Source organism: Heterodontus francisci, chromosome 16 (genome assembly GCF_036365525.1).
Source record: "Heterodontus francisci isolate sHetFra1 chromosome 16, sHetFra1.hap1, whole genome shotgun sequence".
NCBI classification, from domain to species: Eukaryota; Metazoa; Chordata; class Chondrichthyes; order Heterodontiformes; family Heterodontidae; genus Heterodontus; species Heterodontus francisci.
Window position 1 is genome coordinate 89,803,118 of NC_090386.1, and position 16,134 is coordinate 89,819,251.

General features: G+C 44.5%; 1 protein-coding gene across 3 annotated transcripts in view; it reads left to right on the forward strand.

Moving 5' to 3' along the window:
• Positions 1–16,134, forward strand: part of LOC137378351 (casein kinase II subunit alpha) — a 99,890-nt gene that overhangs the window by 47,818 nt on the left and 35,938 nt on the right. For all 3 annotated transcript variants that reach the window (XM_068048614.1, XM_068048616.1, XM_068048615.1), the window contains 2 exons: positions 998–1,099; positions 12,564–12,614. In XM_068048614.1, coding sequence (XP_067904715.1) covers positions 998–1,099; positions 12,564–12,614 — 153 coding nt within the window. The remainder of the gene's footprint in view (positions 1–997; positions 1,100–12,563; positions 12,615–16,134) is intronic.

The following is a 16,134-nucleotide window of genomic DNA, read 5'->3' on the forward strand; positions in this document are numbered from 1 at the left end:
CACTAGTTTTGTCACCTCTTCAAAAAAAATAAAATCTTCACGAGGACAATTAGGGATGGGAAGTAATTGTTGAACCTTGCCAGCAAAGCCCACATCCCATGAATGAATTTTCAGAAAAAATCAGGTCCATCAAGCCTGAAATGTGCTTTAAGTACTTCAGAGGTACATTACACTACAGCAACTTGCCAAGGTGTCTTTGTCAGCATATCACAAACTCATGACCTCTGCCACCTAGAAGGACAAGGGCAGCAGGCGCATGGGAACACCACCTCTCCACGTTTCCCCTGCACGTTGCACACCATCTTGACTTGGAAAGTATATCACCTACTCCTTCATTGTCACTGGTTCTAAATCCTGGAACTCCCTCCCTAGCAGAACTGTGGGAGTACCTTCACCAGAGATTATGTAGTTGTTCAAGGAGGTTACTCACCACCTTATTGAACATTTAGGGGTGGGCAATAAATGCTAGCCTTGCCAGTAATGCCCACATCCCGCAAAGAAATATTTTTGAATGTGTTGTAATTGCATTACTTTGTAAATTTGAGATCATACTCATAATGGAACAAAGTCAAAAAAATCGTAGTACCTGTGTTTTCTTTGCCTCTTCTTTGGTGCTGTTTTAAGTACCAAATACTCGTTTCTATTATTGCTTTTGTGGACATGTTGCCATTTTCTCGACTGGATGGATTGTTTCTGCTTTTAGGCCTCCATTAGCGCTACTCTATACCTGACCATGAAAGTTGCCTAAGATGATGTCTCTTGATTTAATTCCTCCACTGCACCAACCCCTCTCCCTTTCCTTTCCATGTATTATTATGGAGTCTCTCCAGAAAGCACACTTGACATCAGTAACTACGTGAAGAGATGTGCATGTGTACTGACATCACCCATTGGTACAGTAGAGCTCCAAAAACTGTGTGAGATAGCAAAGGGCAGAAACAAAATAATCACAATTGAGTTTGTAATCTTAAAACAAACCAATACTTTTTTCTTGTAGCCTGTAAAGAAGAAGAAAATAAAGCGTGAAATTAAAATATTGGAGAATCTTCGTGGCGGTCCAAATATTATTACACTCATAGATATTGTCAAAGACCCCGTGGTAAGTGAAGATTTCAGTTCTTAAACTTCAGTTGAGTTTTTACTGAAACCCAACTGCAACAAAAATAGAATGGGAAAGCTACATAGTATTGTGAAAGTGCAACTGTAGCCCACATCTTGTAATTGAGAAGGATTTTGTTGTCATTTTGCAGCAATTAATAACACAGAAAACTGAATGCTGGAAATCTGAAATAATGGGAAACGTGAATCCACATTAGAAAAGATGAGCTAATTATGGCATTTTTTGTTACTCTGGCAAAATGGGCTCTACCACATCTATTGGTTTAAGTTGCTGTTCTCTGCATTTCTGGATAGTAATTCATGGCTTTTCCTATGATATTGAGTAAAGAACTGTGTAATACAAACATAGTTAATATTTTATCATATTCACTGGTGATATTGTTCCAGTATTTGAGTGGAAATGATTTCTTGGTAAACTTGTCAGTGATTAAGTCTCATGCATTACTAGATCCGTAGTAATGGGCATCAAGCACTTCGTGCCCATTGGCTGCTGATACCCCACATTGAGCTATGTTTATCAGAAGACACGTTAAAACTTCACTGAGTTAACTCCTTCCATAGTGTACACTACAAAAATGTGATTTGAGTGACAGTAATAAACAGTGCACATTCTACTTCTGTCTGTTATCTGAATCCCAAATAGTCCAAGCTATCCATTTTCTGTTTTCTTCATGGACTAGATGCAGTTATGCAAAGGTTGGCAAATAAAGGAGGGTGGATAAAGATGGAGACTTTCCATGTGTCCATCATACTTATCCAGATTGGGAATTTTTCATCCATTTATCCTATAATTCTTTGCAATAAATATAAATTTCTTGTATTTCCTTCTGTTTTTAAATACAGTAGTGCTAGTTTCACTATATCTCAGATCATTGGATATAAAAATGTTGAAAAGGTTGAATATATTGCATGAAGTAATTCTTAGCCAATCTGGTCTCTATAGTTGCCAGCTCACAGATCGATAATCACTGACTTATGTTTGACCTTGCTTTTGCAAAATGCAGCGAGAACAGGATTTGCTTGCTGTGATGTCCTCTACAGTTTTAGTCCAATGCGCCCTGTCTAAGCTCATGCTAGAAGATTGGCTATGGATATTTTCAACAAATTAATTCAAAAAGTATACATACTTGCATTTTGTGATTATGCTATACAGTGGCTTCACAAATACTTACAAGAGAATTAAAATGTTCAGCTAATCAGAACAGTTCAACATTTTGGGAATAAATTGGTTTTAAGGACCAGGGTAATTTAGCATTCAGCTGAGTGAGCAAGATAGTGAAGGTGCAAACGTGTCTCGCATGATTGTGCTGTTGCCATAATAGGAACTTAAGCAGCAGAACCAAACGAAGAAAATGCTTGTACAAGAGCAAGATACTGCAGATGCTGGAAAGCTGAAATAAAAGCTGAAAATGCTGGCAACGCTCAGCAAGTCGGGCAGCAACTGCAAAGAGCGAAACAGCGCTAAAGTTTTAGCATGGTGATCTTGCATCAGAACTCAAACTCTTAGTTTATAGTTGCGTTCTGAGTTCCTGCTGGGAATCATGAAGCTGAGGAGGCAGGTATTCGGCTGTTTGGCTAATGGAACTGATTAGTTTCATTCCCCACCATTTCCCCATTCCTATTAAAAGTTTCTTTCTCATTCAGATATTTATCTTTTGAAAGTTGACGTGAATTCTACTTCCACTCCTCATTTAGTAGAATATTCCAACTCCTAATGACTCCATATTTAAAAAAAAAAATTCTACTCCCTCCCTTCTTTCCTTTGATCTTATTTATGCCCTCACTGACTGTCAGAAATTGTTTTTCCTCAACCATACAACTTTGAACACCGCTTTGATCTCTTAACATTCTTTGCTCTAATAAAAACATCCCAGCTTCTTTTTTTTTAGAGATACAGCACTGAAACAGGCCCTTCGGCCCACCGAGTCTGTGCCGACCATCAACCACCCATTTATACTAATTCTACACTAATCCCATATTCCTACCACATCCCCACCTGTCCCTATATTTCCCTACCACCTACCTATACTAGGGGCAATTTATAATGGCCAATTTACCTACCAACCTGCAAGTCTTTTGGCTTGTGGGAGGAAACTGGAGCACCCGGAGAAAACCCACGCAGACACAGGGAGAACTTGCAAACTCCACACAGGCAGTACCCAGAATTGAACCCGGGTCGCTGGAGCTGTGAGGCTGCGGTGCTAACCACTGCGCCACTGTGCCGCCCATTCTCTAGTTCCTTCTCGTATCCAAAGCCTCCCATCCCTGAGGAACCTTACTGAATCTCTTTTGCACCCTCTCCATGGACTTGACATTGTTCCTAAAGGAAGTGAGAAACGGCGTGGCTGGTTTCCACTGGTCACCTCCCAACTGACCACGGGTAGTGTTTTGCTTAAATGATTGTTTCAACCCCTGTGGTTTGTTGGTCAAATAAACAGATAGTGATAGGTTTTCTCATGCGTTTAAAACAGAATATTAAATATTTATTTATTAAACAGTAATCACCGAAATTTTCGCAACACCACCCACGCGTACATTCACACACTCATGCACACTCAAGGAAAGATAGATAGAAGGTAAAGGGTAAGAGGCGTTAAGAGTTTAAGGTGTAAAAGTCTGCTCTCTTCAGGATAAACCTGTGGGTTCCTCCTGAAAGGCAAGTTTTAATGTTGGGTTGCTGAAGTCTCCTGGCAGTCACCACTTCATTTTGAAGATGGTGCTACTATTTCTTCTTTCAATTTTCACAGGTAGAGGAGTTGTTCAAAGGGCACTCTTATTTCTCTGCTGCAATTGGTTACCAACTTGTCTCAGCAGGGTTCAATTCTGTTAGCTGGAATTGATCAATCTCTCTCTCAGCCTCGTGCTGGAATTAAAGATGCTTTTCGACGTTCTCTCTGTGGCTAGAGATCCCAGACTAACGATCTTGATGTTCTGATGACTCTCTTTGTTCTCCAAAAAGATTACCTTTCAAGGTAAATTCATAGTGTTAGTTTTGCCCATGTGACTTTAGGTTTTTGGTTCCTGAGAGGCAGATGGTGGAATTTGAATTCAATTAATAAATCTGGAATTAAAAGTTGGTCTAGTAGTGACCATGCAACCATTGTTGATTGTTGTAAAAACCCATCTGGTCCACTTTAGAGGAGGAAATCTGCTGTCTTTAGCTGGTCTGGCCTACATGTGACTCCAGACACACGGCAATATGGTCGACTCTTAAATGCCTTCTGAAATGGCCGAGTAAGCCACTCAGTTGTATTAAACCTCTACAAAGCTGAAGCAAAGGAAAGAAACAGGACGGATCACCCAGCATCGACCTAGGCACTGGAAATGACGCCGGCAAACCCAGCCCTGTCGACCCTGCAAAGTCCTCCTTACTAACATCTGGGGACTTGTGCCAAATTGGGAGAGCTGTCCGGCAGATTAACCAGACATAGTCGTGCTCGCAGAATCATACCTTGCAAACAATGTCCCAGACACCATCATCACCAACCTAGGGTATGTTCTGTCCCACTGGCAGGACAGACCCACCAGAGGTGGCGGCACAGTGGTATACAGTCGGGTGGGAGTTGCCCTGGGAGTCTTCAATATTTACTCCGGACCCCATGAAGTCTTATGACATCAGGTCAAACATGGGAAAGGAAACCGCCTGCTGATTACCACCTACCCCCTCGCCTTTGGCTGATGAATCTGTGCTCCTTCATGTTGAACACCAATTGAAAAAAGCACTGAGGGCACCAAGGCACAAAATGTACTCTGGTTGGGGGACTCCAATGTCCATCACCAAGAGTGGCTTGGTAGCACCATTACTGACTGGTCGAGTCCTATAGGATATAGCTGCTAGATTGGGTCTCCGGCAGGTGGTGAGGGAAAAACCTACTTGGCCTCGTCATCACCAATCTACCTGTTGCAGATGCATCTGTCCATGACAGTATTGGTAGGAGTGACCACTGCACACTCCTTGTGGAAACGAAGTCCCATCTTCACACTGAGGGTACCCACCATTGTGTTGTGTGGCGCTACCACCATGCTAAATGGGATAGATTGTGAACCAGCAACACTCAACTGGGCATCCATGAGATGCTGTGGACCATCAGCAGCAACAGCAGAATTGTATTCAACCACAATCTGTAACTTCATGGCTTGGCATATCCTCCACTCTACCATTCCTATCAAGCCAGGGGAACAACCCTGGTTCAATGGAGAGTGCAGAAGGGTATGCCAGGAATGGCACCAGGCATACCTAAAAATGAGGTGTCAGCCTGGTGAAGCTACAACACAGGACTACCTGCATGCCAAATGGCGCAAACAGCATGCAGTAGACAGGGCTAAGCGATCTCTCAACCAACGGATCAGATCTCAGCTCTGCAGTCCTGCCACATCCAGTCATGAATGGTGGTGGACAAGTAAACAACTGACAGGAGGAGGAGGAGGCTCCAAAAATGTCCCCATCCTCAACGATGGGGGAGCCCAGCACATCAGTGCAAAAGACAAGGCTGAAGCATTTGTATCCATCTTCAGCCAGAAGTGCCAATTGGATGATCCATCTCGGCCTCCACCTGGGGTCCCCAGCACCACTCCACGTGATATCAAGAAACGGCTGAAGGTACTGCAAAGGCTGTGGGCCTGACAACATTCCGGCAGTAGTTCTGAAGACTTGTGCTTCAGAACTAGACATATCCCTAGCCAAGCTGTTCCAGTGCAGCTACAAGACTGGCATCTACCCGGCAATGTGAAAAATTACCCAGGTATGTCTTGTGAACAAAAAGCAGGACATCCAACCCGGCCAATTACCACCCTCTCCGTCTTCTCTCGATCATTAGTAAAGTGATGGAAGGTATCGGCGACAGTGCTATCAAGCGGCACTTGCTCAGCTATAACCTGCTCACTGATGCTCAGTTTGGGTTCTGCCAGCGCCACTCAGCTCCTGACCTCATTACAGCTTTGGTCCAAACATGGACAAAAGAGCTGAACTCCAGAGGTGAGGTGAAAGTGACTGCCCTTGACATCAAGGTAGCATTTGACCGAGTATGGCATCAAGGATCCCTAGCAAAACTGGAGTCAATGGGAATCAGGGAAAACTCTCCACTGGTTGGAGCCATACCTAGCACCAAGGAAAATGGTTGTGGTTGTTGGAGGTCAATCATCTCAGTCCCAGGGCATCACTGCAGGAGTTCCTCAGGGCAGTGTCCTAAGCCCAACCATCTTCAGCTGTTTCATCAATGACCTTCCCTCCATCGTAAGGTCAGAAGTGGGGATGTTCGCTGAAGATTGCACAATGTTCAGCGCCATTCGTGACTCCTCAGATAATGAAGCAGCCCCATGTCCATATGCAGCAATTCCTGGACAACATCCAGGCTTGGGCTGATAAGTAGGAAGTAACATTTGTGCCACACAAGTGCTAGGCAATGACCATCTCCAACAAGAGAGAATCTAACCATCTCCTCTTGACATTCAATGGCATTTCCATAGCTCAATACCCCACTATCAACATCCTGGGGGTTACCATTGACCAGAAACTGAACTGGACCAGCCATATAAATGCTGTGGCTACAAGAGCAGGTCAGAAGCTGGGAATTCTGCGGCGAGTAACTCACCTCCTGACTCCCCAATGCCTGTCCACCATCTACAAGGCACAATTCAGGAGTGTGATAGAATACTCTCCACTCGCCTGGATGGGTGCAGCTCCAACAGCACTTGAGAAGCTCGACACCATCTAGGACAAAGCAGCCTGCTTGATCAGCACCCCATCCACCACCTTAAACATTCACTCCCTCCACCACCAACGTACAGTGGCAGCAGTTTGTACCATCTACAGGACGCACTACAGCAACTCACCAAGGCTCCTTCAACAGCACCTTTTCAAACCCGCGACTTCTACCACCTAGAAAGACAAGGGCAGCAGATGCATGGGAACACCACCACCTGCAAGTTCCCCTCCAGCGCCATCCTGACTTGGAACTGTATTGCCGTTCCTTCACTGTTGCTGGGTCAAAATCCTGGAACTCCCTTCCTAACAGCACTGTTGGTGTACCTACATCCCTAGGCATGCAGCGGTTCAAGAAGGCAGTTTACCACCACCACCTCAAGGGCAATTAGGTATGGGCAATAAATGCTGGCCTAGCCAGTGATGCCCACATTCCACGAACAATTAAAAAATGCAATAGCTTCTGAACTCGGCCCATTTTGATGAGATATGGGTGTTCACACCTTTATCGTAGTGATTGCAGCTGGAGACAGAGTGTCTGCTAATGCCTTTGTTTAGCTCACTTTATGGACAGCTCTCATCCATGTGTGATGAGCTGTTTAATTTCAATGCCAACGAGGTTGATGAGTTTCAGTTCTAGCGGACATGGATGTATATTTCATTGCAGGAGAAGGTGTCATGTGACTTTGTCCTCCATCCTGTTGAAGGCAAGTGTACCATTCTTTTTTTTTAATAACTCTTCGTTCTTTTTATTTCCATTGCTGCACTTCCCACGAGCACGACAGAAGACATCAAAATTGGATAACCTACTCTAGTTGTGGTCTAACCAGAAAAGTATGGTAGTTGTGAAAAGCGCTACAAGAGGAAGAGGTGTATTAATTAATAGAATAAGACAAGTAAATAGTACTGAAAAATGGAAAAGTGGCGCAGTGGCTAGCACCGCAGCCTCACAGCTCCAGCAACCCGGGTTCGGTTCTGGGTACTGCCTGTGCAGAGTTTGCAAGTTCTCCTTGTGACCATGTGGGTTTCCTCCGGGTGCTCCGGTTTCCTCCCACATGCCAAAGACTTGCAGGTTGATAGGTAAATTGGCCGTTGTAAATAAATTGCCCCTAGTGTAGGTAGATGGTAAGAGAATTGAGGAAAGGTGGGGATGTGAGAGGGGAAAAATGGGATTAATGTAGAATTAGTATAAATGGGTGGTTGATGGTCGGCGCGGACTTGGTGGGCCGAAGGGCCTGTTTCGATGCTGTATGTCTCTGGTTCATGATGGCATGCATCCTAAAATGCTTGGGAAAGCCAGAGAGGGAAAGGCTCTGACCACAATCTTTAAAACGTGCTTGCATATGTAAGTTGTGGCAGAAGGTTTGCCAGATGGGAGGGTGGGGACAGAGGGCTGGGGATATGTAGGGTTCCAGGAAAGAGCTCCAAACTGCCTAATATGTCCAGAGTTCCAGACAGTCTGTACATTGCCTGTTCTGGGTGCCATGTGTCACATAAATATTGCAAGTAATGTTTGTTGTAGGGAATCCCTTCTCATGACAAATAGTGCCAGTCGTATTAAACTGTACGATGCCAGAAGGGTAGCGAGGTCTGGTAAAATTTAGTGGGTTGTTGAAATGTAAATAGCCAGTTATAGAGGATTGTGTGATGGTTCTGTTCAAAGACTTGCATGATTCCTCCAGATGCAGTCTCTGTCCTCTATCCCCATAGTATTTATTTGAACAGATTTTTTGTTTTGGTGTTCTTTCGATGCTAAATCATTACAGGCATTTAATGACTTTTTGTGTTTTTTTTTTGTTCTGGGGCATAGAACACTTTGTGTTGTACCCATTTCTAGCATCAAGAACTCCCAGGTCAGGTTAGATGTAAAGTTCCCTGCATTCTGACTGTACCAGAATGACACTTTTCCATTCCTCCACACCTTCCTTCCTGTAACCTTTCTGTGATATGGGCAATTTAGTTCCATTTAATGCTAAATTAGATTCATGCTGTGGATCCATACTGGGAGCTAGATTCAGACTGCTTAAAATCATTTTACATAGTACTCTTAAAACAGTGATTCTGTTTCAGGCTTGGCTGAATTGAAACCCCAAGCCCCAAAGGTAAAAGACCAGTATCTTCATTCACTGTACCATAGATCCCAATGTTTGAGATTTAAATTTTCCTTTTTAAGTAATACTGTATTTGCTTAGATTATTTTGTTTTTTGCTGAGGAATTTGACCTTCATTTGACCTCCCATCCCGAAAAAGCGGACAAGAGTGGTAATGAGCCATGCAGAGGGAGGCTGGTATGGATTTAATTCCTCCAGTTCTTTGTATGGTGCAAAGTTACACTAACCAATTAAGTGATCACCTTATTCTAGTGCAGTATAGTGATCTGTTCCTCCCTCCCCATCCCCAATGCTGACTTTTATTTTCAATTAACCACTTCACTTGCATCTTATTTGTTTTAATAAAAGTGAAAAATTGCTCTGATTATTGTTTAAATGATAGGTCTTTTCAGAAAAGCAGAGTTTGAGATGGACAAGATGACTAGTTCAAGTATTACAGTTTGCAATTTGTGGCTGTGACTGCTTGAAATGTTATACAGTGCCTTGTAGTTTAATTTTATTTTTTGCTAATATTCAGATCTTTCTTTTTTCTTTCTTTTTTCTTTTGGGCCTCCTTATCTCGAGAGACAATGGATACGCGCCTGGAGGTGGTCAGTGGTTTGTGAAGCAGCGCCTGGAGTGGCTATAAAGGCCAATTCTGGAGTGACAGGCTCTTCCACAGGTGCTGCAGAGAAATTTGTTTGTTGGGGCTGTTGCACAGTTGGCTCTCCCCTTGCGCCTCTGTCTTTTTTCCTGCCAACTACTAAGTCTCTTCGACTCGCCACAATTTAGCCCTGTCTTTATGGCTGCCCGCCAGCTCTGGCGAATGCTGGCAACTGACTCCCACGACTTGTGATCAATGTCACACGATTTCATGTCGCGTTTGCAGACGTCTTTATAACGGAGACATGGACGGCCGGTGGGTCTGATACCAGTGGCGAGCTCGCTGTACAATGTGTCTTTGGGGATCCTGCCATCTTCCATGCGGCTCACATGGCCAAGCCATCTCAAGCGCCGCTGACTCAGTAGTGTGTATAAGCTGGGGATGTTGGCCGCTTCAAGGACTTCTGTGTTGGAGATATAGTCCTGCCACCTGATGCCAAGTATTCTCCGAAGGCAGCGAAGATGGAATGAATTGAGACGTCGCTCTTGGCTGGCATACGTTGTCCAGGCCTCGCTGCCGTAGAGCAAGGTACTGAGGACACAGGCCTGATACACTCGGACTTTTGTGTTCCGTGTCAGTGCGCCATTTTCCCACACTCTCTTGGCCAGTCTGAACATAGCAGTGGAAGCCTTACCCATGCGCTTGTTGATTTCTGCATCTAGAGACAGGTTACTGGTGATAGTTGAGCCTAGGTAGGTGAACTCTTGAACCACTTCCAGAGCGTGGTCGCCAATATTGATGGATGGAGCATTTCTGACATCCTGCCCCATGATGTTCGTTTTCTTGAGGCTGATGGTTAGGCCAAATTCATTGCAGGCAGACACAAACCTGTCGATGAGACTCTGCAGGCATTCTTCAGTGTGAGATGTTAAAGCAGCATCGTCAGCAAAGAGGAGTTCTCTGATGAGGACTTTCCGTACTTTGGACTTCGCTCTTAGACGGGCAAGGTTGAACAACCTGCCCCCTGATCTTGTGTGGAGGAAAATTCCTTCTTCAGAGGATTTGAACGCATGTGAAAGCAGCAGGGAGAAGAAAATCCCAAAAAGTGTGGGTGCGAGAACACAGCCCTGTTTCACACCACTCAGGATAGGAAAGGGCTCTGATGAGCCACCATGTTGAATTGTGCCTTTCATATTGTCATGGAATGAGGTGATGATACTTAGTAGCTTTGGTGGACATCCGATCTTTTCTAGTAGTCTGAAGAGACCACGTCTGCTGACGAGGTCAAAGGCTTTGGTGAGATCAATGAAAGCAATGTAGAGGGGCATCTGTTGTTCACGGCATTTCTCCTGTATCTGACGAAGGGAGAACAGCATGTCAATAGTCGATCTCTCTGCACGAAAGCCACACTGTGCCTCAGGGTAGACGCGCTCGGCCAGCTTCTGGAGCCTGTTCAGAGCGACTCGAGCAAAGACTTTCCCCACTATGCTGAGCAGGGAGATTCCACGGTAGTTGTTGCAGTCACCGCGGTCACCTTTGTTTTTATAGAGGGTGATGATGTTGGCATCGCGCATGTCCTGGGGTACTGCTCCCTCGTCCCAGCACAGGCATAGCAGTTCATGTAGTGCTGAGAGTATAGCAGGCTTGGCACTCTTGATTATTTCAGGGGTAATGCTGTCCTTCCCAGGGGCTTTTCCGCTGGCTAGGGAATCAATGGCATCACTGAGTTCCGATTTGGTTGGCTGTATGTCCAGCTCATCCATGACTGGTAGAGGCTGGGCTGCATTGAGGGCAGTCTCAGTGACAGCATTCTCCCTGGAGTACAGTTCTAGGTAGTGCTCAACCCAGCGGTCCATCTGTTTGCGTTGGTCAGTGATTATGTCCCCCGATTTAGATTTGAGGGGGGTGATCTTCTTGATGGTTGGCCCAAGAGCTCTCTTCATGCCATCATACATTCCTCTGATGTTTCCGGTGTCTGAGGCCAGCTGAATGTGACTGCATAGGTGTTGCCAGTAGTCGTTTGCGCAACGCCTAGCTGTTCTTTGTGCAGTACTTCTGGCTGCTTTAAGTGCTGCGGATGTTAAATCGCTGGGGGCTTTCTTGTAGTTCAAAAGTGCAATGCGCTTAGCGGCTATGACAGGTTCCAGCTCTTCATTATGAGATTGAAACCAGTCTGCATTTCTCTTCGCACTTTTGCCGTAGGTGGTCAAAGCTGACTCATAGATGGCGTCTCTGATGTGGGCCCACTTGGTCTCAGCATCCCCTGTGGGAGTGTTTTGAAGGGCTGTTACAAGTGAATTTAGAAATTTTTGTAACAGCTGTGGGTGAGAAATTCTGCTCGTGTTGATGCGCGGGTGGCCCTTCTGCTTGGAATGATGCAACTTCTTTGGTCTGAGTCTAACCTTGCTGCACACCAGGGAGTGGTCGGTGTCGCAGTCCGACATATTCAGATATACATTTATATACTGTATGTAAATTTACTTGAGCTGCTTATTAAAGGTGCAATGATAAATTATGAAAACCTATAAATCATGACCATTTAGCTAATGTGAAAGATGGAACAGGATTAAAAACAGATAATCACTTAAATTTCGCACCTATTAAGTGCAGGCAATGACCATTTCCAATAAAGGGGAGCCTAATCACATGTCCTTAATATTCAATGGCATTATTACTAACATTGTGGGCCATCAACATCGTGGGGGATCCATTAACTCGAAACTCTCCTGGACCAGCCATATAAATGCCGTGGCTACCAGAGCAAGTCAGAGACATGTTACTCTGAGGCAAGTGGCTTAGAGCCTGACTCCCCAAAGCCTATCCACCACCAGAAGGCACAGGTCAGGAGTGGGATAGAGTACTTTACATTTCCTTGGAATGGTGAAGCTGCAGTATTACTCAAGAAGCTCGATACCATCCATATCATCCACTTCCTCCGTTACTGGCATTCCTTAGCTGCAGTATGTACAGGATGCACTGTTAAAACTAAAATATTTTGCATAAACTGTTAACTTTAAAGATCTGACTCTCATACTGTGTTTCTCCTCAGTCACGGACACCTGCTTTGGTTTTTGAACACGTAAACAACACAGATTTTAAGGTAAGATTGTGCCTTTTTTGCTGCAAGCTGGATGCAAATAGTAATAGTCATCTTTGTTTCCTCCTCTGCCCCTTCCTTCCAGCCCCACAAAGGTCAAAGGAAGGGAGCATTTATTGCAAGGTTTTCTGTCGCCTCCAGTATTGCTTTCCCCTGCAGTGGATTAGAGACTAGAGTGCATTTGTGGATATTTGTTCTGTGGAAATCATGGTCTTGAGCCTACTGTTTCATCCCTCCAACTATTGATATTGCCACTTGATATTATCTTAGCCAGTCAGTTCCCTTTATTGCCTCTGTTATTTAGTAACTTTCTGAAACTGATTTCATAATTCCCTGCCACTATCACTTTTCGTTCCAAGCTCAGCTATTTAAGGTCAATAAATTTGACTTTTAATTCAGCTGAAGACACACCTATTAATGCCATATTTCAAATGCAGAGTTGTGCTGTCTGCTTGTATCGAAGTCCATCGCAATTCACACGTGGAGTTTTCTGTGTCATGTTATTTAAAAGAGAAGTGGTTTTGTGAGAGCCCATCATTTCCACTGGACTGAGGAACTTCCCCACTAACCGCAAATGCTTTCTACTTGGTTTAAGAGTCATACTTAACAAGTGTGTCTCTCTTTATTTTTTTCTCTCTCTCTGACAGTCTGAACTCTAATAACCGTGAGCTACCAAAGGGCAGTTAACCTTGAATTGACCCATAAAGCTGTAGAAGGTCCCCTGTTTTTGACCAGGTCACATGTCTTCTAACCTCTCCCATGCCTGTGTAACCTGACTTCTCTGAATGTCCATTTCGATGGCCGCTATGGACCCAAGCCTATTACTACTTTATTTTCCTCTCTTGGGCTCTTCTTTCCTACTTCACACTGTTTTGTCACCCAGTCAAGGCACATTTATTTTCTCCTGTCTTTGGAACCTTTGGGTCCTTCCTCCTCTGCCCACCATCCAATCTCTACCCTAACCCATCAAGATTCTTGCCTTCCTACTCTCCTGCAATTTCAGTCTTGAATCCCATATCCCCTTTTTATAAACCCACAGCTACCCTCTGTGCCTGTCTTGGCATTTTCCAAAGGGCCCATCAAGGGCACCTGTTGCAGCCACCTTACTCGCAGCAACCATAACTGCCAAATACTTCTCTCTCGTTGACTTTCTCACCCAGCTTGTGTGCTTGGGTCTAACTTTGCCAACCTCCTTTGCATCTTACCTATCGTGCATCATTTGAACTCTGCCAGTGGATCAGTTACTGTTCCTCTGAGCATTTCCCTTTAGATTGCCCATTCACTCATTAGCAAGGGCGTTGCCATCTATGACGTTTACTGTGGATGATTGCATTGACATCCAGGCTTTGACTGAAATTTGTCTTCATGGATGGCTACCCCTGTCAATAGGTCACAGTGCCTACCTACCCAAGCTACTGCTGTGGCAGTGTGTGGCCCTTATCACCCAGTCACATCTTGGTCTCCTGCTGCTCTGTTTGTTTCTCCATCTTTGAGCACCTTATCTTGTTCCACCCCTCTCACCCTCTCCTGTCTACTGCCCCAAGTGATTTCAGTCCTTATCTCAGGCCACCTTGTCCTCTCTCCTCTGAATTCACTAACTTCCTGTCCCCTCTATACCTCTCCCTTTTAAACCTCCTACCCATATTTAAGGCTACTATCTCGACAGTGCCAGCTCCCACAACACCATTACTTCTGTGGTCTCCATCACAGGCAAGGTCACATCAAGCCAATCCCTCACCATCTACATCACCCCGCCTCTTTACAACCCCATTTCCTTCTGTCCCTGGGAAAAAGAAAACTCACTCAAATCACTTATAGCTGCACTTCCCAGATCCCACTTGCTTAGCCTTCAGTCCTCCATTTGTCTTGTTTCCAGTAAAATCAATTTAAAATTTGCGCATCCTCATAGCGTAATCCCTCCACATCCAACCACCTCTAGCCCTGCAAGCATCCCTGTCGATTAAATCTAACTCTAGCCTTTTGTGCATGCACCCCATTGCCCCTCCATTGTTTTCTGTGCTTTTAGCTGTCTCAGCCATACGCTGTGGAATTCTCTGCCTAAACCACTTGGCCTCTTCACCCTTCCTCTTTAAAGGCTTAAAACTAACCTGATTCCAATAAAGTCTGAAATTGTTCTGTTTTCTCACAGCCATTCTAAAACCACATTCGTGGTAAAGCCAAAGTATCAGTTGTGGCTTAGTTGCTAACACTCTCGCCTCTGAGTCACAAGGTTCTATGTTCAAGTCCCACTCCAGGACTTGAGCACAAAAAATCAAGGCTAACACTCCCGTGTGGTACCGAGGGCGTGCTGCACTGCCGGAGGTGCCATCTTTTGGATGAGATTTTAAACAGAGGCCCTCTCTGCCCCCTCAGGTGGACGTAAAAGATCCCATGGTACCATTTTGAAGAGCAGGGGAGTTAGCCTTGGTATCCTGCCCAATATATATCCCTCCATCAACATCACAAAAATAGATTATCTGATCATTGTCACATTGATGTTTGTAGGAACTTGCAAATTAGCTGTCATGTTTCCTATACTACAACAGTGACTACACTTTAGAAGTACTCTATTGGCTGTGAGACGTCTGGTGGTCGTAAAAAAGCACTATATAAATACAAGTCAGTCTTTCTTAAAATGTTTTATTTTTGAACCCACCTTTTTGCCAGTTAATGTTTCCATGTTTTTCTAAGGATGTTCTTTGCACCTATGTCCCTTTTTTCTGACTGTGAAGGCAGACAATTCGTCGCATGTCACTGGCCACGCTGCACTGTCAACTGTCTTCTGGGAGATGTCAGAGTGAACATGGTGACAGGTTTTGCTCTTAAGGAAGTGCTTGATCTCTGCATAGATATTCCCTCAGTCAAATTTGACTGCATTAACAGTCACTGCCCTTCAATGAAATTCATAGTTTGTATGATAAAAGTAAAATACTGCAGATGCTGAAAGTCTGAAATAAAACCAATAAGTGCTGGAAATATTCAGTTCAGGCAGCATCTGTGGAGAGAGAAGCAAAGTTGATGTTTCAGGTCAGTGACCTTTCATCACAACTGGCCAAGGGGAAGAAGCGATTTACTTGAACTACTTTCAATCCAGTATACTATATTCACTACTCACAATTCGGTCTCCTCTACATTGGGGAGACCAAATGCTGATTGGGTGACTGCTTTCTGGAACACCTCCGCTCAGTCCGAAAACATTCCCCTGAGCTTCCTGTCGCTTGCCATTTCAACACTTCCCCCCACCCCCCACCCTCCCTGCTCTCATGCCCACATCTCTGTCCTGGGATTGCTGCAGTGTTCCAGTGGACACCAACGCAAACTCGAGGAACAGCACCTCATTTACCAATTAGGCGTGCTACAGCCTACCGGACTGAACATTGAGTTCAGTAATTTCAGAGCATGACTGGCCCCCCCTTTTTTTTTTTAGTTTTACCCCTTTTTTTAGTTTTACTTGTATTTTTTATTTCATTTTTATTTTAATTTGTCTCATAATTAAACTTTTTTTACCACGTGCCTTCGCACT